Below are 26,177 nucleotides of genomic sequence, written 5' to 3' on the forward strand. Positions count from 1 at the left end.
TAAATGAACAAAACTGCCCCGGAGCATTTAAAAAAAATTTTTTTTGTTCGCATTTGGGAGCCTCTCATCCTTCGCCACCTCGCCGCCCTTCCGGTGGGCTCGCGACCACCTGTCGCATTTGTATGCACGCGCCTCTACCCCTTCACATGTATCTTAAAGGCTCCTTTTCCCGACTTGGAGCTGAATATGGGTAATTGCCCGAGTCTGGGGTCTTCAAATAAGGAGTTTGCCGCATACTGGGGTAATCTGGGGTGATGGAGCCCTCCTGCAGTCCCTCCTCCCCTCGCGAAGAATCAGATGGGGCGGGAGGGTTTCTGCTCCTGTACTCTGACAGACCAATGCCCACGTCTTACGTCACGTGTCCCAGCAACGCGCACGGGAGCGCGCGCTCGCTCTGGCCAAGAGAAAAGCGAGCAAGAGAGACTCAGAATCAGTCCGGGAGAGGAGAGGAAGGAGGAAGGAGCTGAGCGTCCCTACGAGGCCTGCGCTCATCAGCCCCCTTACCCAAAGTCGGGAACGGCCGGCTCGGGGAGCCCGCTCCCGGAGCCGGCTCAGCACTGAGACCGGCGTCCTCTGGCGGCAGAGAAACAGTTTTGCTTACGATTTTCGAGACGAATCGGCACGCTCCTAATTGCCAAGAAGGCGGGGCTAAACTATAAAAAAGTACGAAGAAGAAAGAGAAAAGTTCTTCGCGTGACTGGCCGACCACAGCCTGAATGGGTAAGAGTGACTAGGAAGGCTCCAGACTCTTATCAGCAAGAAATGAGCTACTTCAGCCATGGTTTTGTGCTTTAGCCGCTGAGCATCCGTCCTTACAACGGTTGGAAACTGAGGCTGTAGAACTTTCCAGCCTATACTTGCATATTTTAAAAAAAAAAATTTTTTTCACCCTAGTTTGGCTGGGTGCTCCGTCTTACGGGGCCCCAAATTTATTTTGAAAAACCGCCACCGTGTTATGGGCATGCGCAACTGCCTCCACGGCAACAATATGCCAGGACAACCAAATATCCCCGCTGAAGTCGGGGAGCAGCCCGAGCAAGAACCTTTGGAGGCCCCAGGGGCAGCTGCCCCCGGTCCTGGGCCTGGCCCAGCCGAAGAAATGGAGACCGAACCGACTGACAATGAGCCCATCCCCGACGAGACTGGCGTTGAGGTCAGTGGACCCCCTGAAGTCTCCAGATCTGATGTCCAGGGCCTCAGCCAGGCCTTCGAGGAAGTCCGAGTGGGTGGAGACTACAGCCCACCTCCGGAGGAAGCCATGCCATTTGAGATCACACAGCCCAACCTCGGAGATTTCTGGCCCATTCTGGAGCAGTCTGGAACATCTGGGACCCAAGGAGGCCTCAAAACCTTCAACCCAGCGCTTTTGGAGCCCGGGACCCCCAGTGGTGCGAACCCAGGCCTGGGAACCTACAGCCCCCCACCAGAAGAAGCAATGCCATTTGAGTTCAACGAACCTGCCCAGGAAGGCGGTATCCAGTCGCCCTTGCAAGTCCCGATCCTTCCTCCAGGAGGTCCGGAAGCAGAGGTCCTCAGAGCGCTTCCCGCGGAGCCCGGGAACTTCAGATTTGCAAATGCTGGCTTCCGAGATGACTACGGCCCTCCACCTGAAGAGTCCGTGCCATTTGGGCTCGATCGAGATGAATTTGGGGGCGATAGCCCACCCCCAGAGCTCCCCCGAGTCATGCGACAAATCGGCATTGGCGGCGAGTTCCCGTCAGTCGCGGTCCCGAGTGCGCTCAGCCTCGCTCCCGGCGAGAACGCGCCTCCCCTCTGGGTCCACAGCGCCATTGACAGACCGTTCAGCGAGGCTATCAGATCTCCTCCCAACTTCGCATGCGACACCCCCCCGATGGAGATCTCCAGACCCCTGCTTGAGATTGGCAGAGCCTCCGCTGGGGTCGACGACGACACCACTGTCAATATGGACGGCCCCCCAATCGCAAGTGATGGCCCGCCCATCGAAGTCTCCGGAGCCCCAGATAAGAGCAAGCGCGCAGAGAGACCCCCAGTTGAGCGAGAAGCAGCCGAGATGGAAGGAAGCCCTACCACCGCAGCTGCGGTGGAAGGAAAAGTCCCTTCTCCGGAGAGAAGAGACGGATCCTTCACCCAGCCAGAAGCCATGGATCCCAGCCCAGTACCTGATGCCCGAGCCGTCGTCACCGAACCTGACGCAGCCACCAGCGGATCTCCTCCAGCCACAGCAACACCCGCGGATCTCCAAGCCGATCCTGAAGAACTCGGAGAAGCCCCTGCAGTCCGCGCAGATCCTGACGGAGGGGCAGCCCCAGTCGCCCCAACCACCCCTGCCGAGTCTGAAGGCGGCGGAGAGCCAGCCGCGGAGCCAGCCGTGGAGCCAGCCGTGGAGCCAGCCGTGGAGCCAGTCGTGGAGCCAGCAGGCGAGCCAGTCTCCGAGGCAGTCCCTGCCGCCAAGGCCGAGTCTGCCTCTGGGGCAGCCCCCGACATCCAGGTGGAGCCCGCAGTCGCGGCAGTCTCTGCCACCTCGGCGGAGCCTGCCGCCCGGGCAGTCCCCGTTACCCCTCCGGAGCCCGCTCCCCGGCCAATCCCCACTGCCAGAGCTCACCCAGCTGCGGGGGCAGTCCCTGGCGCCCCAGCGATGTCAGCCTCCGCTAGGGCAGCTGCCGCTAGGGCAGCCTATGCAGGTCCTCTGGTCTGGGGAGCCAGGTCACTCTCGGCTACTCCCGCGGCCCGGGCATGCCTCCCTGCCCGCGCAGCTGCCGCCGCCCGGGCAGCCTCCGCTGCCCGGGCAGTCGCTGCCGGCCACTCAATCGCTGAAGCCCGGGCCATGTCTATCCGGGGATTCCCTCCTGCCCCAAGCAGAGCCCATCTTAGACCCCCCAGCCCCGAGATCCAGGTGGCTGACCCGCCTACTCCGCGGCCTGGTCCGAGGGCGGCTGCCTGGCCCGACAAGTATGAGCGTGGCCGAAGCGGCTTCAGGTACGAGGAGGCATCGTCCGTCATCTGTGAGATCGACTCCTCTAGTGATGAGTCGGAAGAAGGGGCCAACGGCTGCTTCCAGTGGCTTCTGCGGCGAAACCGCCGCCCCGGCCAGCTCCGGCGCCACTCGGTCGGGTGCAATCCAGTCCGCAACTTCTTCATCCGAACCTTCGGAAGCTGCTTCGGTCTATCCGAGAGATCCCGTTCCCTCAGCCCCGGGAAGGTCAAGGATCCTTTCGAGGAGAGGCGCAAACAGATGCGCAAAGAAGCCATTGAGATGCGAGAGCGGATGCGCGCAGACAAGAAACGCAGCAAGGCCATCGACAAGCAACTGGAGGAGGAGAAGATGGACTACATGTGTACGCACCGCCTGCTGCTTCTAGGTAATGCGGCAGCTTCTGCCACTGGGCAGTAGGGCCGCCCCGGGCTGCCCGGGGAGGGGGTGGCAGGGCCTTCCGGTGGGGCTTGGGCCTTGACCATGGGAGGAGGGGTCCGGAAATCCTGTTAGAAGTTCCAGGGAGGGACCCCAACTCTGCCCCGGGGGAGGGGGGGGAGAGGGGATTTTTGGAGGGTTCGGGTGGCCGAAGTATATGCCCTCCAGGGAGAAAAGTGGTGCCGAGCCACACTGAGGGTCGTTACCGGCCGGAGGCCAGCGCCAGCGCCAGCGGTCGTAGGCTGGACAGGCGGGGGCGTGAGGTGAGCCAGGAACTGCTGGGGAGGGCCCTTCGGGGCTCCCCCGGCTCGATTGTTCGTGACCGCGGTGGGCTAGGGCCATCGGGGTGCGCGCCCCCGCCTCGCCTGGCACGGCTGCTTCGACTCAGACAGCTTGTTGTTAGTGTGTGTTGGTGTCCATTTTCTGTGTCCGCCTGTGCATGACATGCTCAGTGTGTCCCAGTTTCCATCCCTGGCACCTTCAATGTACCCGCCGATTGTGTATTTGTACTCTGAAATGGGCTGTCTTGTGATTTGCGCCATGGCGCGAGCAAAACTTTCCGTGTTGGCACACTCAGTGATACCTGTGCGTAGACTCTCTGCATCTAGCAGAGGGAAAAACGCGCAGGGAAAGGTGGTGGGGCATCCTGGGTAATCTGCTGGGCCGCTGGCCCGGGGGAGTGGGGCCGCAGCCGCGGGCCTCCATAACCTTTTTTCCCCTGTATGTTTCTCTCTCTTTTTCCCTTTGCGCTAAGTGTTTCCTCACTTCTCAATACGTACGTCAAACCCTCCCGCCTTAACGGTTGAAAAACCAGACACTCAGGTATCTGGGGCTTTGGGGTTATTCATAATATCTGTATTTTGTATTCTGTACACACACACACACACACACACACACACACACACACACACACACACACACACACACACACACACTGGGCCCACCTGGGGGGAGGTACAGGGGGGAAGAGGAGGGAGGGGGACACTTTAGCCCTGTTGGCAAGGCCACATTGTAAACACACGGGGTTGATTTCAAGGGGGTGGGCGTGGCTGGGTTTAAAAAATATATGAAATAATTTTCTTCTTAGCGAAGAGCCCGAGGTAAGCCAATCACTTACATTTTTACAGCCTATGGTAGGAGGGGCCTGGTTTTAAAAGGTTGGGAGTTGTGTTGGGAGTGCAATCTTGCCTTTGTATTTTAATTGCAATTAAAATAAACAAAATAAATAATTTGAGTGCATACTGAATGTGTGGACAATGCATGGGAACCTGGAAATATTACTTGTGAACTGTGTAAATGTTCGCATGTGAATCTTTTTCAAGCAGCTTTAGCTGAGGGAAAGAGGATGGAAGGTAAGATCTTCTCTAAATCAGTTTGGGGTTAAAAAAAAATAAAGATTTTAGGATGAAGATTAAACAAACGTTATGCCAGCCAGATGGGTGCCTTTGGAAGCCCTCATCTCCCCCCACTCATCTGTTCAACTCGCTACCCAGCTCTCCATGTCCCCTCCTCTCGCCAAGACCCCTCCCCTCATTCCACAGCCAGAGTCCCTCCTCCCTCCAGACTTCTCATCTCCAACCTGAGGCATTCATTCTTCTTGCCAGATTAATCAGAACAGCAATTAACAATTGGTCTGGATCTGTGGCTTAAATAAAATCTTCACGAGTGAATCTCTATGATTATTTTATTTTATTCTCTAAGACCTGTCAAGGGATCTCAGGATCAGTTTCTGAGGCTGTGCTACATTTGTCTATTAAATATTTGATAATCTGTGACCGTGTTTATTAAAGACATTGATGATGTGACTGTGATGTTGTGATGTGCCTCCCACGAATCATGATTTTAGATGGGATGGTCATTTTGTTTATGCCTACCCGGGGAAATACTGGTATCATTCAATCCAACACACAAAAAGGGGAAGTAGGTTTCAATTTCAAATGTCCCTGTTACATGAAAAGTATAGTACCTTACATGACAAAGTTCTGGTCTCATTGAAGGCTCATTTCCATACTTTAGGAAGCTGACCTGTGATTTGGGGGACCGGGGCACAAATGTCTGCAGATAGAAGGCTGTGCACTTCTGAATACAGTATGCCTTAACATCCTGGGGCCTCCGTTGCCTCGTTTGAGAAACAAAGCTTTCCTCTAGGAAATGTTCATTAAAGTGCCCTCCAGCACCAGGATGTGGGTCTTCTGTCTGGCCCCCACCCCATGCAGGGAGAAGGGATGGAAGCTTATACTATCTATTAATGCAGTTCTCTGCACCAAACCCCATGTCTGGGGCTAGCTTTTTTCAGAATAGTAGAAGCTTCCCTTGCTTCCCCTAGATTTTTTTTTTTTCTAGAGGGGATAATTAAACCAAAACAGAAGCACATTTGTTGGGGTACCTCGGTACTGCCCTGCCTGCGCTTTGTGGGTGTCAGCCATTATGTACTTTTTGGATGCAACATCATCCAGAGCTGGCCAGGCTGCTCAGCGTTGGCCTAGGCCTCGTCTGAGTCTGAACTAAGATGGCCATCGCTCCCTGCTTCGGGAGACTGCAGCAGTTCTGTGTGTCAAAGCAGGCTGCGTCCCCTCAAGGCTGGTGTCACTTTGCTAAAGTGACAAGACAGGGATTGTATCCTGGTCCCTGTTACTGATTGGGGAAGGGGAGAAATAGAAGGGAAGGATTTATTCACATTTACAAGACCTTTTACTAACTCTCTAGCTCCACCGTGTTAAATAAGGCATCCGTGCCTTGCAGCCCCTGAAAATGCAGATCAAATGACCATCCTAAAGCATGCCTCTTCACCTGTCACACGTAGGTTCATCTGTTGCTTAAAAAAAAAAAAGAAAAGAAAAAAAAAGTGCTTTTCTGTGTGCATATTTTGTTTTTATTGCCCAAACATCATATTGCTAGAATTATTTTTTAAAGATAGATAAATAGAAAAATAAAAGTAATTTAATAAAAATTCTATAATGTCTAGAGAGCTGAGTTTTTTAAAAATGTAACCTAATCACAGACTGTTTCCATGTTTCTGTTAGTTTAAAATAATTTTGTAGGTTAGACCTTTTTTCTTTCTTTTTAAAACCTCATTTAGTTATTATTCCTTGAGTTGCAACGGGGCTACTGGATGAGAAATTTTTAGTATCTCCTGCCTTTATTACAACTGTGTAGGTAAACACTATACATACTATAATCACTCTGTAGTGATACCTTATTTATATAGTGAATCACAATTAATTGTATAATAATTTATTTGGCTGCCAAGTGGTAGAATACTGCACTGCATCTCAGCATGTGAAATGCTTTTTTTTTTTTAATGCAGCCTTTTTTTTTTTTTTTTTCTAAATTCAGTATGCTTCCACTGAACTGTTTGCCGTGGGAAGGGCATAGTTTATTGCCCCCCCCCAATTTTTACTTTTTTTTTTTTTTTTTTTTTTTTTGCCTTTCTCTGCCTCCCAGTAACATACATGTTTTGCAGAGGCCCTTTAAGAAATTTCTATTTCTCTCAAAAACATTTTTTTTTCTAAATGGGTAATTTTATTTTCAACTTGCTCATACGATTTATCATGAAAAGATGGTATGAAGCATAGAGAATTGGGACCATCTCCTACCTATATGTCCCTTCCTGACTTGAAAAGGGTAGGGGAAACCTCAATGCTCTCAACATCATTAGTGGCCAGTGATGATGATGGAGACATGTTCTAATTACATTTTGCATTTTTAAAAGTATTCTGTCTAGTCATATTAATGCTTTGCAACAGTTCTGGGCAATAAAAACACTACAGCAACCCATTTCATAAGCATATCCATTCAACCCACAGGGATTAAATGTTAGGGACTTTTTTTTTCCTACCAAAGGTTGCAAGGTGAGTACGTGAAGGACTCAGGCCTCTAGTTCTGAGGTGCTATCTCTCACCAAGCCCATCAAAAGCTTCTACATGGTTTTCTCAAAACTGAGGGCATGACTATTGTGAGTACTCCATGTGATCTTCAGATCCCTTGGTTAATGACAGGTATCTAAGGGCCGCAGCTTTCTGAATCCTAACCAGGCCCTGGCAGATCACTGACTAACTGCCTACCGAGTGAGCATGAAATGGATGCTGTCCATTTAAGGGAGCCGTTGCTGTGGAGGGTTAATACCCACATTTGCTTCATCTTACCCGCCCCCCCCAAAAAAGCTAGAATGCTTTTTTTCCCCTTTCTTTTTTGTTAATAATGTAGGTTTTCCTTTATATATATCTTTTCTGAGAAAAATCTCCCAATAGTTTTCTTTAGCAGGGTTCAAGCTTATAACAACATCAACATTAGTAACAACAACAGCAATTATCATTAATTAATAATGATATTCTTATTAATCACTATTCAATATTAATAATATTGTTATTAATTAATAATAACAATGTGATGCCCTTGCTTTCATGTATACATTTCTGAATGAGCAATGCTACAGTATACAGAATTCTAGCGAAAGGATTACAGGGTCCCAAATAACTTTCTCTTCCTGGTTTTTTTTAAAGTAATCCTTATTTTTAGTTCATAGCTGAGTCCCATTTTTCCATTTATCAAGAATCTGTGCATGATTTTAAAAAGCATTTGTTTTGTTTTATGTTAATTCAGGAAAGTTGTATTAAACAAAAAACATTTTAAAGAAGATAGCCTAATTGATTAAAATTCAAAGCCCCAGTGCTAGGCCCCCCCCCCTTGTTTTTTAAAATCAATTCCCCCTCAAAATAAAATGTGCTCACCCCCTTCCTAGCAAAACTATAGCTTTTCAAATGTCTCTGTGCCTTTCAGGAGACACACAAGTAGCAAATGAAAATTCGTTTCTGAACTTTTTTTTAACCTATGACACAGGTTAAATGCATTTTCCCCCTCATAGGGTTTTAATGAAATTAAAGTTGGTATGTTTTTGTTTTGTTTTTGGGTGGCTTTTTTTTTTTCATTTTGTTTTTGCTTTTTTGAAATAAAACTCCACAGAAGGACCAAAGGGAGGAGACTTAAGAGCAGTGAGCAGTGAACTCCATTGTCCGTGGGCCTCCCAGCAGCACTCGGGATCTGGTCCTGACGCCCACCTTGGCAAGCTCTTTAGTGCACTGCATGGAATGCGGCCTTTGTTGCCGCCACATCCCTAGGCTGACCCCTGGACCCCTGACCTAGGGTCAAGCTCTCTAGAGGGAATGAGAAGAAAATGGGTCTGGTCTTTCTTTTGTAATTTCAGATGAAGACTCTTTGAGGTCTTTACGCAGCTTAAGAATACTAGTGGGTAGTCTACAAAGCTGGCTGGGGAGGGGTGGGTGAGTGTTAGTTTCCAAAGAAGAGGACTTTTTCTTAATTCCCCAAAAGAAGAGCCAGATCCTGAAGGAAGCTCTTATTGGCTGTGAGTCCAGTGTGTTTCCAGTGCCAGAGCCCTTAAATGTTGAGTTTACAACTTCTTTTCTCTCTTTCTCTATTCCAAGTGAGGTTTTATTTTTTGTATATTCTCAATGAGAGATTAACTCAAGCCTAGGCACCCTGTGCTTCCAGCTTCTACATTTCATAGTTCCCTCTTTGTACAGGATTTGCAAACACAAGTCAACTCACGCAATAGACACATGATACCTTGCCAAATTTAGCATTAAATGGTAATGTGGCAGAAGAGGAAGAAAAAGACCCGAGAGGGTCACTTTTCTCCCCCATCCTGAACAAGTGTCATCTCTCATTCCTGCTCACCCTTCCTCCCCACCCTCCTGTCATTAGCGACCTGTGTATAAATTAATTCAGTACTGTTACTTAGCACAGGGGTCAGAATGTGGTTATTTTACATGCAAAAAAAGTGTCTTTAGTTTCCCTCCCAATAACCAGATCACCGCTGAAGCAGACCAGCTGGTGGGACAGGAAGAGGACAAGACTCCCCAAAAAAGAGGTAAGGACACCTCCCTCCCATGTTAACTTTTCAATTATTGTCAAGTATCGCAGGCTTGAATGCTTTGGTCTCTGACAAGTTAGAATTATTGGAAGTGTTTTGCATGTGCCACACTGGAAGCTGTAACCAAGAAGGAACATCAGGCAAGTGATTTGTGACAGAGCAACGAATACTGAGGAAGTGTGCTTCTGTTGTACTTAGAGGTAAAATCCCAGAATGCATTGCAGAGTGATCTATTAAAGCTCAGGAGAATTCAGGAGTATTTTGACTTGAAGAGTCCTGCCCACCAAACCCAAACATTGCACCTTACTAAATTTTAATAATTCAATTTGGGACGAGGAGAGAGGTATCAAAATAATATAAATTATTATATAATTTAAACTTCGATGTCAGTCAGCGTTTCTGACACTGTCACACACTTGTTGTGTGGGGGACGGATTAAGTGCTTGAGAGTTCACTTAATGAGTCGATAACGCAAAGGAAAAAGCTCATGTACCTACCTTCTCAGGAGTGTCACGGTCGAGCTTGCTCACTGCCACTGCTGAGGGAGTGTGACTTCTGAAGATGGCATCACAACAGTCAGCTGGAGCCTCTCTCCTGACTTGCTGGCTCTGGCCTGTCCCTTCTGTCTAAAGATCTGACTACCTCTCTCCTGTTCCCTAAGCGAGCAGTTTGTCCTCTCGTCAAACTGGTCGCTAATGTGTAAACAACTATGAAGACATTCTTACAGGTAACCCACACACAGGTAAGTCCCAAACTGGATTTTCTTTAAACAAATGTCAACAGTAATGGTCACAATGACACACAAAACCCAGAGCTAGGCACTGAGATGAGTCTGGGACCCCAGAGCGGCAAAGTAAATGGGAACAAGTGTCCTGCAGCTTACCTGGTGGACATGTGGGATCTCCTAGGCACCTGAGACTCATCTCTCAGGTCTGACCCCTAGCTCCTAAGGCAGTAGAAGTCGCTTACCAGTCTCATTGGTATCAAACAAAACAGAAATGACTTCTCCTTACCCCTCAAAGGATAAAGGGTCAAGAGAGTAGCTGGCATCACTGGGGTACATAGGTGCTGAGGATCATTCAAACACATCCTTTCAAAACAGCACTATCTTCGATCTATAATGATATCTATAATTATAATCTATAGTTATATATGGTTATCCCATGTGTCCAAAGGGCTAGGACCAGAGCTCATAGGGCTCCTTCTTAGGAAAGGCAAAGCTGATTTGCAATTAGCCCCTTAAGTTGTCTGTTGTTGTTGTTACTGTTTTTAGCATGTGTGGGAAGTGTACGTCTTAACTCCTTGCATTTGCACTTTGAATGGCCCGACTGGGCCCAGTGTATTCTCAAATAGCTCATCAATGAAATCACAGGTGTCGTGCAGGGGCCTCCTGCCCACTATCCCCTCAAACAAGACTTTTTTAGTGGCTGCCTTTGGAAAAGTCCAGAGACAGTAAATATGGGTTGATATTTCAGGCGGCCACTAGATGGTGAGGGAGTATAAGCAAAAGAAGGTGGTGGGTCTGCACTGCACGTGAGAAAGGACAGGGAAGCCCGCAAGGCGGGGAGGGTCCTGCTTTACTTTCCTACTGCCCCCACCCCAAAGATGAGGCCCATAGGGGCCCCAAAAGTTTAGTCAGACCCATATTTTTTGTATTTTAAGCAGTGACTTACTCTTTTAAGCTATGCACTGAGATTTCAGGAACATTTAAAGGGGATTTGTTAACTCGGTTAACAGTTTGCCATGACAGAGGGCCCATTCTATGCACTGTAGGGTGTTTCTGAGCGTCTCTGATATCTAATATCAGACACACACACTATCACCACCACTACCACCAGCCACTACACACATTCCACACACACATCCCACTGCTACTAGCACAATACCTTACTACCACCTCCACACACACAGATGCCCCACTACTACCAACACACACACCCTACCACCACCACCACCACCACCTACAGCCACTACTACACACATTCCACACTCCATACTCCATTGCTATCAACAGAACACCTCATTACCACCTCCACACACAGATATTCCACTATTATCAACACACACACACACACACACACACACACACACACACACACACACTACTACCACCACCTCCCTACATGTAAGTATGAAAACCCAGAACTCTCCAGTCACTGCCAAATGTCACCCAAGGTTGAGAGCTGCTGCCTAGACATCCATCCCTAATCCTGGGAAAGCTAGACATATACATGGCATAACTTGTACACCTACAAACAAATTCTCTGAAGAAAAGTTCCTCCCCCCTCTACTAACCAGTCAGCAATGTGCAAACTAACTCTGGTGGCCTGCATTGTTGGATAGAAGCAATTTCCACAAATCTCCCAAGGATGACCCCTAGATGACCCTGAATAGAAGAGAAGAGGGAATTATTTCAGGCAAATAAACAAGGAATTGGTCTAGGACTCTGATAACCAATGGGCAGTCAGTATCAGAGCATGCATAGACTTTTAACCCTTAACCATCACACATAGGGTTCTTTAGGTTGCATTCATCGACGTCATATTAGTCTGTCTACCTCTGTCTGGTGCACACTAGTAAATTCTCTTATTGTAGAAGGGATGTCCGGACAACAATTGCAGTGCCTGCACCTTCTGTTACTTACAAATATTAAAAGCACCTTGAATTAGCCTGTGTATACCAGCCATAAGGATAGGGACTCCAAAGACAGCCATGTGTCCACGGGAAGGTGACCTGTCACCTTTGAGGGTAGTGTAGGAAGAGCAAAGTAACTACGCTGAGGAAGACAAAGATCTTCTAGAAAGAAAACAATGATGCCAATAGAAGAAACGGACCAAAGACATTTCCTGGTCAAACATATTGTACTTGGTCTTTGATAAAACTGTTGATATCTCTCCATCTATACTCATCTATATTCATGTCTACCCAATAGAATGAGGGTCAGTTGTCACTTTATTTGACCTGACTCACCAACGTGCACCTTGCCTCTCTCTCTTTGGCAGCTGGTGATTGAATCCAGGGTTTCATGACATGTTGTCTCTGGATTGCACTCCCAACTTAACACTTTTTTAAAAACAAAGACTTCTCCCACTTTTTTCTCCTCTTAAAGAACCTAAGATTTTCAGACCTCAAAGTCAGCTAGTTGGGAAAGGATAGGGTCATTGGTAAAAACAGATTGGTGGTTGGAGCAGTTAGATGCTGGCCGTGTAAGGTGGGAAAGTATCATTTGAAATCGAAACTTTCTGCTGACGCCTGAGTGTTCCAGGTTCTGCTAACTGAAGTGCCCCTAACCAGGAAAAACTTCTCACTGCCCAATCCTAGAAGTGACTCAGGGAAAAACCTCAGAATGTTGATTTTGAGATTTTGCCTGGGACCAAGTACAACATCTTTCCAAGGAAATGCTTAGAAGACTCAGGGCAGAACCCAAAATCCAATGCCAGATGTTAGGGGGAAATTTTTTAAAGCTGGGTAGCCAAAATCTCTGGCCTATTTATACTTTAGCAGTCATGTGACTTCATTTTCTTTCCTTTTAGCCATTAGAAGGAAAACACAATCATTTTGTTTTGTCAAACAGATATGCAAGTGAGGATTTAAGATGAACACTTAAGAGGGATCCCTCTTTCTGTGGGATTATTTGGAAAATTTCCAACAAGACTCCATGTTGTCACATTCCCCATGTTGTCTGAATGGAGAAGAGAGTCTGATAATTAGGGGGTGAGAAATGGTGGGCAGAGAAGCTCCAACTTTTGAAGAGGGTCCTGGGATGATGGAGAGAGCACTGGCTTAGGCATGGGGGGGTGGGGGGCAGTTCCTGGGACCTTGGTTGATTCTCTGGCACTTGATTTTAGGATTCCATGTACTTGCCAAGTGTTAGAAAAGCTAACAATGGAGTCTTGAAGTATCGACAAGGCTTCAAGTTGACCTGAAGTTCTGCCATGGTCAAAGAGGGACCAACTTTGATGAGTTGTTTTAAGAGGAAGGCCAGAAACTTTCCATGTCCACCTTGATGTATACAAAGTATTAACAACGGTGGGAAAGCAGGGTACAGACTAGAAAGTCATACTTACTCAGCAGACAAATCTAAAACTTGTAGTCAAGGCTCACCTCAAAACTCAAGGTAATAGGAAGCAAACACCTTCACCCCAGACTCTGGTGAGATCACGTTAAGGAGGCTCCCGGTGGGTTTCCAGGGAAGAGAAGTAAAGGCCAGCATGGCTGCCTTAGGTAGAGAAGGGAGCCCATCTCATTTGCACCCGAGGTTCACAGAGCTCAGAATCCAGGGAAGGAAATAAAACCCTAAGGAACTTAGCCTGTCTGCCCTCTTCCCATTCTCTCTCCCTCTCTTTTTATTTTCCTACTTTATTGTTCTTTCTATTTTCAGATTTTTTTTTTTTTGAAGTAGGATCTTTTGTGTAGGGGGACCATTCCTGAGCCAGAATTTATAAAATATACATTTATTTTAAAACAAAGAAAGGAGAACACCCACTATTTAGGGCTGGGAAGTAGAAAAAAGTTAACAAAGCAAAGCTGTTCAGAACTGGCTGGCAGATGGCGCTCGGCTTTTACAATTGAGAGCCTGGCTTCATAAAACTCGCGCCTGCGCCTGCGCCTGCCTCAGGCGGCACTGGGAGGCCCCCTCCCTTCACCTTCCCAGGAATGCAGCCCCGCCCCAGGCCTAGGAACATATAGTTTTTAAGGTTTTCAGTTCAGCAATTGATATCTGGGGACAAGTACCTCCACTTAGGGAGCTTTGTAGACCTCAGGCAGGTCAGAAAGATAAGAGACAATGGGGCGCAAACGGGCAGTCCTCACATTCCAGGGCTTTGATCTCTTCATTGATAGTGCAGAGCCCTTGTTCTGCCAGGAGCCAGTTCTGAGACCCCGGGCCCCTCTTTTTGTCCCTTTGGATCCCAGTTTTCTTCCTCTGGGAAAAAGGGGCAGGGGAGGTCTTTCTCATTTTAGAATTTTTAATTCTCTTAAGAAAAGTTTAAGGTAGAAGAGGTTTGTCAGTACCCCCAGGCATCACACACATGCACTTTTGAGTGTGTCCTTACCAAAATGGCAAATGGTGTAAGAAAACATCTTAGACCACCTTTTGTCCTTTAACAAATGACTAATTGTTTCTGGGTCCCCACACCTGGGAACCACTTGTGTAGCAGCAGAGTTCAGAATTTCTTCCTTTCCCATCCAGTTGAAGGCTAGGAAAGAGATACAGACATGGGCTTCTAGGAGAAATCCAAGGAGCCTCCCTGGAGGAAAGGACATTTTAGTCCCTGTGGTCCCTGGTTTCCAAGGACAGTACCTTTGCACTTACTTGGATGCTGCTGTCCTGTTGGCTCCACAGCAGCTGACGAAGGCCACATGGACTTCCCAGGCAGGGGCCACACACAGGCTTCTCCGCTAGCAACTTACCCCTTCCCCACTAAGGGCAGCCTTAGTGCTCCGTCCTGACAGCCTTCCTCCTTTATTGCTCTTCTAAAATGCAACAGTCAGAGGAACAAAATAAAAAGTATTAATTGAGGCAAACATTCCCCCTTCTCTGCTACTCAAAATTGTTTTATCAAACTTGACTATCACATTCTTCCCTCTTGCCCGGTGTTTCTTCTCTTTTCCTTTAGATTTTGAAGACTTTTCTTGATCCTTGAGCCCTGTCCCCAGGGCTTCTGATATGTGACCCTCAAGGTCGGCAGTGGGCTGTTGTTAGCACCACCCCTCCCTGAGTGTTAGAGTAGCTATGGCTGTAGGTGAGCAGCCCCCTTCTAGCACTTTCTTTGGGCCAGCAGAGTTCCTACCCACCAGAGGTCAGCAAAGAGCTCTGAATAGCTTGGTCTGCTTACAAATGTGGGAACTGGTCGAATTCTCTAGATCAAACGTAGAAAACAGCCCCACATTTCAAGGGTGCCCTTGGGTGGAGTGCCATCCTGTCTTGGGTCCCTGGGGGCTCAGTTTGAACGCCATTGGAGCCACTCTGTGCTTTGGAGGGGACATCGTTTTTTTCTGTTGTTAGTTGATGAGTTTCTTTGGCAGCACCACTCCAAACACACAAATTCTCCCCTTGTCAGGGACCGCAGCCTCCTGGAGCCCTGAGGCTCTTTTAGGGACAGAATGCCCACCTCCCCGCCCCCACGCTTGGCCTGGCCCCTTTTCTTTAGGTGTGTCCTCACCCCATCCCTTATCCTACTTCCATTTTATTTCTTATCTCTGGCTCCTCCCCCAGATGTGCAGCTAGTGTTTTCAGGGGTTTGTTTTCAGGGGTTTGGTTTGGTTTGGTGGCCCCTACCCAAGCACACAAAGAGGCCAGTTCCCACATTCTGTCATTTCTCCACAGATCCTTGACTTAATTTAGCCTTTTCACTCTGGTAGGGAAGGGGGGAAAGAACAGGGGTTCCTCTCCCCTCCTCACTTCTCTCTCTCTTTCCTGAGCATTTGAAGTCCCAGGGTCCTTGAGAACCACTTGTAAGTTAAGATCAAGTCCCTAGGCCAGTTTTTTATTGTTGGGGGTGAGACGAAAAGAAGGAGAGAGAGAGGTACAAAGGGAGAGAGAAAAATAAGCGCAGAAATGAAATAAGCAAACCAAAGGCAAGGCAAGAGATAGAAAAAAGAAAATAGAAGGGTTTTAAGTAATAATAGTTGCCCAAGCTGGGATAGAGAGCTGACTGCTGAAGGCTGGCTGGGCTTAACAGGAGGAGGAGGAGGAGGAGGAGGAGGAGGAGGAGGAGGAGGAGGAGGAGGAGGAGGAGGAGGAGGAGGAGGAGGGAAGGGGAGCTCAGGAGTGTGGCCAGACTTTAGGATCCACTTGGGAAAGCAGGGGACCAGGAGGCTCCTAGAAGAGGCAGGATGGAGCCACCGTGGTCCTCTGAGATCTGGCCATGGCTTCTCCTTCCCAACAGGCCCCATTTGCTTCTTCAAAGTTTCTTACCTGAACCAAAATGATTTTGTTTAATTTTGAAGTTAGGATTACCCCTCCCACACCCTCCCACCGCAACTTGATTTTCCAAGAGTTTCCACATGCTTTACCCACTCAGTGGTTTTGTTTTATTTTGTTTTAAGCAATCTGGCACACCACAGACCTTTTTGTCAAAAGCAGAAAAACAAAACAAAACAAACAAACAAAAAAACCCACCCTATCTTTGGGAGTCCTTTGATTTAATAATTACCCAGAACAAAGCCAGGGCAAAACTAAGGTTAAACACGAACACTTTGTACATTAAGTATACATTTCAGAAATCAAGGAAATCCTGAGAGGTTTACAGGTTGATATCCTCAAGAACTTGGCTCCAGCTAGGTCCCATATAGGCATTGTTATCTACCTTTTTCCCCCTTCCTTCCTCCCTTCCGTCCTTTCTTCCACCCCACCACCCAGCTTTGAAAAACAACTTTTATTCTCTTGGGGTACCTTTAGTTGAGAAGGAAAAGAATTCTCTCCAGTGAGGAAGAGTAAGGGGAGGAGGGGGGTGGGTTACGCCCAAGGACAGGACGAGATTGATGGTTCTGTGTTGGGGTCAGGGCACAGGCTGGGAGACACCAGAGTCAGATACAAGTCAAGAGAACACAGCTTTAGCTTCCTGGCTGCAGGGAGGAAAAGATTCTGTCAGCTGCCCCTCGGTCCTGTGCTTTATTCACTAGGTCAAGTCTAAAAAAAAAAAAAAAAATCAAAAATCCTACACAAATCCTGTCCTAGCTGGTCATGCTAGGCCCCCGTTCTTCTACATTTGGGCCTTTAGATTGAAGCAGAGTCACGTGAGGGAGGGACTCCCAGGCTAACTCTGCTGAGCTCCTTCTCACGGTTCAGATCCCCCCACCAGGAAAAGTTCTTGATCCTCCCCAACGAGTGCCAAGAGTTAGAGATGTGTTGCTAATTGATTTGAGCTGAATTTGTATTGCTTTGAGACTTAACAAAATGGCTTGGGGTGGGGGAGGGGTGCACAGTTGCTGTTCTAATAGCCCGGAGAAGGAACTCACCACAAGTAGGCGCATACAATGAGCTTTCTGTGACATTTTGGAATCACTGGAGTGGGGGGTGTCTCAGTGGTTCTTTAGGAAGGAAAGAAGGAAGGTTGGTGGGAAGCGTTGAATGGAAATTTAGCATAAAATTGACATGCCTGGTTTAGGAAGGGAGTCGCTTCAGCGTGGTTCCAAATGAAAACAGCTGTCACAAGTTAATTTTTTCACATTTTTGACCATTGGCAGAGCCCAGGTTTACTCATATGAAGATTATGTTCACCTTGGCAAAGAACATGGGAAACTATCTAGTCTGCTATACACATGAACCCATTTTCTCTCATTGATAAATTGCCCCCAAATTTCCAGTCAACTTGTATGTCAAATGCTGTTCCCTTTCTGCTCATCTAGTAGCCTTACTATGCACGCAGTAGCTGCCCACGTGTCTACCACGCCTCTCAAGAGGATGAGTCCTTCCCGGGTCGGTGAGTCTGCCTTGATTTGGGCATTTTTATTCATTCATTCATTCAATCAATCAATCATTCAATAGACATACAATGAAAGCTTGATATGTGCCCTTCCCTGTGGGGAAGTCAGTTGTCTAAGACATGGTTGCTCCCCTTAATGGCCCTGTGATTAAAAACAGACACAGGGATTGGACAATGGAGGTAATTTCTGTGAAGGCATTCTGTGAGAATAGATGCAGCTGCTCACAGATGAGGAACTCATCCAAAGAGGAGAGATAACTAAACTGTAGAGAACCAAGAAGAATTTGTCTTCTTGGGTCAAAATAAACATCTGCATCTAGACATTCACAGCACAATCAACCATTCATATTTCCATGCCGACTTGAGGCTGGGGATTTATGTGTAGGCGGTTGTGACTGAAGCGCCTGTTGTCACAGGGTAGACCTTAGTGTTGACATCTTATCCATCACAGTACCAGAAGAGGGCTTTTGGTAGGAGGTAAAGTCTAGAGAGTCACAGCCATGCTGAGGGTGTAGGCTTAGGTCCAGAATGTGCTAGGCCATGGATGGTACTAAATACTACCTTTAGCCAGCTCTCACTTTAAATTTCTGCTTGATGTGGACCAAAGTATACCTTTCAGGGCAGAAATTCTCTCAGGGAGTGGGCTCAAAATTCTTCCACTCAACCTTAAAATATTCTGTCTATGTTAAGGAGTGCTATTTAGCTGTTAGGATGGGAAAATAGTTATGATTTGCAGCCAGAGATTCTAGAGTATTTTCACACTGGTCACAACCCTCTGTCCTCTATTTTATTTAAAATTCTCCATCTTAATCCTGGCCTGTCCTCCATCTTAGTTCTGATCCGCCATTTTAGATCCTGCCTGCCCTCCATCTTAGCTGTGATCCACCATTTTAGAACATGGCCTCCATTTTAGCTCCAGCTCTCCATCTTAAAACCTGGACTTAAGGCCTCTTTTCCCTGGTCCCTAAAACAGATAGAAAGTCTATATTTAAATACTGTCATTAATTCTGTAGAATGAAAAATATCTAGAATTTGTTTTCCGCTTTCCTTTCACAAACACAGGCTAGCTACATATCTCCCTTGGAATAGTATCTCTTAATCTATAGGTCTCTAATGTTCAGCCTGGGTAGGCTACTTATATACATATATGCATTTTAAAACATATATGTATGCATACAGTTTGTTTTTATTAGAAATAAGCAAGTTTTTATGGATAACTGAACTGAAGGAATTCTTTAAAGAATTTTCTATAATAAACAAAATTCAGGTTTATAAAATTCTAAACTTTGATTTCTTTTTTTAAATCTCCATACTTCAAAGAGAACTGAAACAGGAATGCCTGGGTTTCTCATTCTGGGTGTTCAGGGATGAGCTCACAGTGAATCTGAGAGGTGGGGATTTGGCCCAGGCCTCCTTACAGACCTGCAGGTGGCTGTGTTCTGTTCAGTTAATCCCATTAGCTGCCGAAGGCTTATAAGGTTACTGTTTAGGGACATTTGCATCTTAATAAAGAGTTCTGTGAGGCCACAATGAGGAAAGAGTCACATTTTTAATAATGAAGTCCCTAGCACTCGGAAAGGACACCGAGGAGGACAGGGAGGCCAATTTCGGCCATCATTACCTGTTTACCTAACTCTCACTCTTCCCTGCTGGGGACCGCAATTGCCCAGCAGCCTCCAGTGCAGCAAACAGGTTTTCCTGTCTCCTGTGACCCCAGGAAGTGGAAACCCCTGTACCCCCATACCTCCAGGGCAGTATGGTATATTGGTAGTGTAGTTACTTTGCTTTCTTTAAACAAGAAATAGAAGGTGCAGGGCATAGAGAGAGGAACAAGAAGGGAGACTGGGCCAGGAAACAAGCCACAGAACAGCTTCATTGTTGGCATGCTTCATGACTGGCCTCCTGGCTGTGTGGTTACAGCCGGAGGACAACCTGGTGCTTAGTGGCACAGGTTGATTGCACACCTTAGCCTCGAGTCACTCAGAGCTGTGTTGACAAATAATGATTCAACTGAGGGAGGCATGGATTGCCATTCTGACTTGCCAGATACTAGCATACCCTCTAGAAAGCCGGAAGCCTGCCAATTAAGCTCCCTAGTGTCACTTAAATGGGCCTTTCTAGATGTATGATATTTAAGAAAAAGAAATTAAGCTTAATTTTGAAAGCTTCTGACATGTGAGTTTCTTTATAGTGTAAGTAGTTGAAGGCTAGGATGAATATTATGAATCCCACCCATAATGTATGTTTGAATATCTGTCAGCTTCTAGCAGCTGAGAGAGCTCAGCATCCTTCAGGGTAAGGTTCTTTTGTTGTTTTTTTGTTTTTGTTTTTTTTTTTTTGAATGTCACCTACCTGCATTGTGCCTTGCTTGAAGCTCTGTGATAGCTAATAGGACAAGAATAACATTGTCACAAGATAAGACACTATTGCAGAAAGACCCTTCAGTAGCCCAGTGTCCACAACACATAGAAATGACCCTTCCTGCAGCTGGGTGACACTCAGCTAGGAACAGGGTGATTAATTATGCGTGTAGGTTACAGCGTTATTGCAAGCCTGCAGCGGGAAGGCTGGCAACAAGAGAACACACACTCTCGCTTTCCTTCCAGCATTAAAGGCGGTTGGATTTTATCTTCCCTGATCAAACTTCTATACTTCCTTCTAAATAGCTTCCTCTTGTCCCTTAGCTAAGGCAACAGGGAGAATCGGCTTCTGAGTTGGGTAAATTGTGGGTCCTGACAATGACAGGGTGCAAAGGCAGAGGTGGCCGCAGACACGACGGCCCCCTCCCCTGCCCCCGTGAAAAATGGCCTTGCAGGCACTTTGCAGCAGACACAGTCCTGCTCAAAACATGGATTTTTTTTCCTCCCCACTCTCCCAAGGTTAGGATTTTACTTAGAAATCTCAGCTACCAGCTAAAATTGCCATCACCAAAGGGGCTGATTTCAGACAGAGAGAGGAGCACTTTAGCAAATGAGAAAAAGGGATAGAGTTGTGAGGAGACTTACTACAGCAGCAGCAAAAAAAACCAAAAAAAAAAAACAAACAAAAAAAACAAAAACAAAACAAAAAAACAGCCATTTCTCTGACAGCTCTTTAATTATGATGAAAGAACAAGATGTTTTCAGTTTTCTATAGAGAAGTCTTGTAGAAGGGGGAGGGAAGAGACCTCTGAAATGGACAGGGGCTGCTGGGGTTTGGAGAGCAGACAGCTGTCACCCCTGAGTGATAGATGCCTTTGATGGAGAGAATCTCAGCCCTTCCCTGCAGGCCATGCAACTCCAGCCAAATCTTCGCCATCTTGCTTTATTTTACTGGGAGGTTGTGAAAGGAAGCGCCCAAAGGGCAAAGCCAGGCCAGCCACCTGCTAGGTGCTGGCTTCTCTCTTTGCCTCTGTAGGGTGAGATGAGATTTGAGCCCTCAGGCTGATCCTCCTGGCTGGTGTTTCGCTTCAGTGGCCAGAAGGCTTTTCAAGTGGTCTGCCACACACCCACTGTTGAAAATTATGCTTTCTTTAAGGTCAGTGTCTAAGTCAGATGTGCCATTCCAGTAGACACAGAAGGGCCTTAGAACTGGGGGGACACAGAGGCAGCAGACCCAGGACAGGAATCCCTGTGGCAGAGGCCATGTCGTCGTAGGGCTGGGAAGGAGTCATGGACCCAGATGTTGAGCCTGTGTTCAGGTCAGGCAAGAATCAGAAAGGCCCACTGTTTCCCATCCCACCTCTGGCCTTATCTCTAACCCTCCCATGATCTTAAGCAAAGGAACATACTTGGCTTGCTCCGAGCTCCCAAAAGCACTCTGGCATGGTCCAGAAGAGAAATACAAGTGAATTCTAAACGCTTTCTTAGAGATGGTAAGAGTCTCGGCATCTGAGAATGGGGAAGTAAGAGGAAAAAGGAGCAAAACGCACACACCCAAGGTTAGCTGTGAGGTCCCTGGAGATGAAAGCAGCAGGCACACACAAGCAGACATGCAAGGTGCACTGTTTTCACCGGCTCTCCGCTCCCCCTGCTTTAGGGCTCAGCTGTGGCGTGTAACATAAAATGCAGGCTGCTTGGGAGGCAGAGAGCAGGAGACAGGGTCTGCGCTCTCCTCTCAGCTGCCTGTGTGTAATCATTACACACACAGTGTCTGCTAGGAGGGATGTCGCTTCTGAGAGGGACCCCAGCCTTGAATCTAGCGCTGATAGCTTTGCTTCATTTCCCACCTGACTCCAGGAGACACGCCGTGCAGTCACTTCCTCCAAGCAATTTATGACCCCCTCCTCAGGCCCCTGCTCCCCTCACTCAGCTGACATGCTGTTACAGACACTGATAATTTTGATGATTATTAGCCGGCAGCTGACAATGAACCAGCAAGGACTTAGGGCCTTGTGGTAGGTGAATTACGGGCATTCACAAATAAAACCACTTTGTATTCTACACTCGGAGGATGAACAGGCAGATTGCCACATCTGCAGCATCCTCTGGGAGGAGGGGGAGTCTTAGAGTGGTAAGGGGCACCTCGGGGATGCAGAACCTGTTTCACCAGACCAACTGCAGTCTCCCAGCTGAGCCAAGTCCAAGCATGGAATTGGTTCTTGACACCGTGCAGGGCCACTGCCTGCAACAGAGAATGGAACAGCAATCTCTCTGATTTTAGTGGGTCCGTGTTGGGGAAAACACTTGAAAAAAATAATAGATAGATCCTATTTTGTTTCGTTTCTTCCTTTTCTATTTGTAAAGCAATATTTGGGGAGCCAGAAGAAAGATAACAAGGACAAGATCCCAATTTATCGTTCTGCATGCTTAGATATTTCATTTTAGAATGATTATAATTTGGAGGACAAAAAAATATCCCAGATACCTCAGATATAGCAGTACCCAGCTTAGGGGGCAGAAAAAGCCTGTTAGGAGATTGGCATTTTCAGTGTCAGAATAAGGAAACTATTAGAGAATTCTGTCTCCCTTTAACAATAAGCAGGCACTTTGGAAAAAGAAACATGGAGGTTTTTTAGAAATACTGAGGTCATGAGATCCTAATGATGTCTGAGGAACTGGTCCCATTCCTCATGTCAGAACCAATGTTGGCAGATGGTTCTTCATTTACATTTTATAGACACTGGAATAAAGGAAAGCTGCTGGCCTGGTTCCAGCTGCAGCCTCACCAAACCCCGTGGACAGGACCACTGTAAAGCCGTTCCTTCTCTCATCTGTGTAGCTGGCTCAGGGGATTCTGAGTCATTTAGCAGACCCTAAACACCCAGGTTTTCCTCGCTAGAAATAATTAGCACTTGCCACTGTTCCTATAGCCTTCCATTGTCCATTCCTATCCTGTTCTGCTGGCCTTCCTGACTTGAGTTTTTGTCTTCTTGACACCAAGGCATCCATCCTATCAATCTGGTTGAAAGTTCAATTGTGAAAAATCGTCTGGCTAAGAAATCAGGCAGTCAGTTTGCCTGAATATTTGTGCTGATCAGCCACCACCTTAATTTTTAGGAAACATCCTGGTAGCCGAGGAAAGGGAGCTTACACATGAACAAGAGGTGGGATGGGAGGCCTCTTGTCTTCTCTGTGGTAGCCGTTTGAAGACTGCTGCAGAGAGGAGGTGGCGTGAGGAGGCAGCCTGGTCCTTACAGGCGGTGGGGCAGGGAGAGTGCACCCGCCAGGCTCCCAGCAGCATGAGAGTCCAGATCTGTGTAGCCTGCAGCCATCTTAGAGTGGAGAGGAGGCAAAGCTCTTGCTTTGTCTCAGGTAACAGCCAGCTTGATCCAGTCCACGAAAAAATGACAGCGAGAAGTGTTTTTATCACAAAAGAAAAATATCTATAATTTTAGTTGGGGACAAATTGACCCTCCTCCCCCATTTTTTATCTCACAGCCCTCAAAACTGAGATGAGATAATCAATTCTCTCCTTCTCTCATCTACATAGACAAATTAGCCTGGTTTATGCTGGCACCCCTCCTGTTCCATCAGTGCAGTAAAAAGCTAGGCACCCTTCTCTAGGAGGAGAAGGGTGATGGCAGTTCCCTGTGTGCAAGCACCTCAGTCCAAAGAGAGGGTGCAGGCAGCACCCCCAGACACTGCTCCCGACCCATCTTCCTCTTTTTTCCCTTCGGGGTTCAGGCCAGGCAGAGCCCTGATCTCCGTAGTCCAGCTTTGATCCTTTATTTTTATTTAACAGTCACAGCCCTTTGAACCTAAGCTTTTCGCACTTTACCACATACCAAGTTTTGAGTAGAAAAAGCGAAAAGGTCAAGAGCTGATGACTGAGATTTTTTTGTAGCCCAAGCAGAGGCCTTAGGATTCCAATAACAAGTCTTTGCAAGTCAATGCCTTCCTGAAAGCAAGCAAGTGGTAGCTGGTGGTGGCTCTCTCAGAGCTGGCAGGTACATGGACAAAGGCTAAGCAAGGCCCCACTGATAAAATCACTGTGATTTCGTTTCTTCCCGAGGTTTTCAGGCTGCTTCTAGCTAGCTTGCTTGCTTTTCTCAACCAATCTAATGTGCAGGAAAGTTTTACAAAGTTGAGGGAGTGATATTTAATGCATTTAAGAACAGAGAAAGCAGGTGAAATATGAAGGTATAGTTACAAATTATAGTATTAAGCTTGCTGAGGGATCATATTCATCTACATTTTTGTTTTTACTTTTATTCTATCTCACTGATAGAAATTTAATTGTAAAGATTATTTACAAGATGTTTTTTCAAGTATTCAAATATTTCTCAAGTATTTCTCAAGTATCTTAAGTATTTTTTCAAGGTGACAATTTCTTGAAATGACTATGTTTCAGGAACTTCCTAGTTCTCTCTGGTTTGGGGTCAGGTTGGCTTTGTAGACTTTGGTGTGCCTTTAAATTGCCAGAAGAATACAACTGAGTTTTCAATCAACCCCACTATATGTTTCAACCATCTTCACCAAAGACGGTCCAGGGCCAGAGGAGGACCTGGGTGGAAAGGGCCAGAGCAGGACCTCTGCTCGGTCTGTCTCGACTCATCAAATCTGCTCTCATCCTCTTGTGTTTACTTCAGGTTGCTCTTTAACATCCCAGCATCACCAGCACCTTCCATCTTCCCAGACTCTAGGGTTTGCTGTCCCACCTGGCCCTCTTTCTGTTGTTAAGGTCATCAGGTGACTGCTGACTTCTCACCCCAAGGCACTGGCCTCCTCTGTAGGTAAAGGGACACTTGCCCAGTCTTTGTTTTTTAGTGTTAAGGTCACTGCAGCCTAGTGGTGAAAACAGGTCTAAGTAGTCTGTTGCCGTTCACCACGGCACGGCTCGCTTTGTGCCACCTCCTTTAATAATACTGTTAGGGTGACATGTTTTCTAGAATCCTGGGCTGGCTTCAGTCACTGAAAGTGTCCCTCAGCTGAGCGTCAGGGAGCTACTTCCTCCTACCTTCCTCAACAGGGCAGGGCCATCTCTGTTCTCAGGGAAGCCCTGCTCTATTCTCCCCAAGGCTGACACTATTGTTGAAATGTTGAAGACTGAGAACACATGGTCTGTCTGCTGTGCCTTTGGCTAAAGGCTCTTTCTTGGCTGGCTGTAATGTTGGCATCAGTTAATTGAGGGGAAAATCTGAGTTAGGTCTTTCAATTTCAGGCAAGCTGGGCATGCAATGGGTACACCTGTCACTTAAGCCAGTGTTCACATTCAGCCCTAAAGGTCACAGATGTAGCATTCTTTCAGCATTAGCTAGCAATTTACTGTTCCGTAGGAAAAATAAATGATTCCACATTAGCATTGTTCACCTATTAACCTTTAGGGAATTCTTTGGGATTTGTTTGGTTGATAGAGACATATTTCCTTTTTAATTCCATCTTCTTTAAGATTTTTTTTTTTTTTTTTTTTTTTTTAAGATAGAGTCTCACTCTGTAGTTTAGGCTGGGCTTTCACTCATGGCAGTCCTCCTGCCTCCTGTACCAGCTTCCAGATTGCTGGGATTTCAGGTGTGAGCCACCACACCTCTTCAAAGGCCATTGCTTATACGGTGGAGAGGAGGGCTATGGCACAGCATTCTCTCACCGCCTTGGAGCGCCAGCAGTAGGCTTCCAGAAGGAGAGGTTCAGAACTTTCCTCTCCTTTTGCTTGTACTTTGACTGCACAGGGGACAGACATGTCTTTCAACAGTTGGGGGCTTCCATTTCTTTCTTTCCATGGAACTTTAAACCAGCCTGTCATCCTCAGAAAATTTTAATTTACCTTATCATTTTATGTAAACGTTCTCCAAAAGCAAGACACATTTTTAATGATGTACCTCCAGAAGCTAGATCTTTCAACCTGAAAGAAATTGGCCATATTTAGTTTTTAAAGCCAGTCTTCTTTGTATTCTTTGTGAAGTCAGCAACATCCTTTCAATTTAGGGGTGGAATTAGCTTAGAAGGAGTAGTAATCTGAGATGGGAGCAGAGTAAAGCAAGGGACCAACAGAAATGCTGAAGACTGAGCCAAGGCAACTTCTCCAGCACTGAGTGGCATGTAGAGACCCC

The 26,177-nt window shown here is 46.9% G+C and overlaps 3 protein-coding genes across 5 annotated transcripts in view; 2 read left to right on the plus strand and 1 right to left on the minus strand.

Annotated features, from left to right (window-relative positions):
• On the plus strand, nt 1-5,061 carry LOC143266684 (guanine nucleotide-binding protein G(s) subunit alpha isoforms XLas-like). Its single transcript, XM_015994967.3, has 2 exons — nt 1-3,341; nt 3,560-5,061. The coding sequence occupies exons 1-2, from the start codon at nt 956-958 to the stop codon at nt 3,832-3,834; spliced, it is 2,661 nt and encodes an 886-aa protein (XP_015850453.1). The 5' UTR covers nt 1-955; the 3' UTR covers nt 3,835-5,061.
• Nucleotides 1-26,177, minus strand: part of LOC107401124 (uncharacterized) — a 58,896-nt gene that overhangs the window by 27,731 nt on the left and 4,988 nt on the right. Inside the window, exon 2 of one of the 2 annotated variants that reach the window (XR_013050977.1) lies at nt 1,458-25,969. The gene's annotated coding sequence lies outside the window, so the exon portion shown is untranslated. The remainder of the gene's footprint in view (nt 1-1,457; nt 25,970-26,177) is intronic. The other variant, XR_013050978.1, reaches the window with a different exon arrangement.
• LOC102922446 (guanine nucleotide-binding protein G(s) subunit alpha) overlaps nt 1-26,177 on the plus strand; it is a 62,701-nt gene that overhangs the window by 10,927 nt on the left and 25,597 nt on the right. The gene's annotated exons all lie outside the window — the stretch shown is intronic.

This window comes from Peromyscus maniculatus, chromosome 4 (assembly GCF_049852395.1).
Source record: "Peromyscus maniculatus bairdii isolate BWxNUB_F1_BW_parent chromosome 4, HU_Pman_BW_mat_3.1, whole genome shotgun sequence".
Lineage (NCBI taxonomy): Eukaryota > Metazoa > Chordata > Mammalia > Rodentia > Cricetidae > Peromyscus > Peromyscus maniculatus.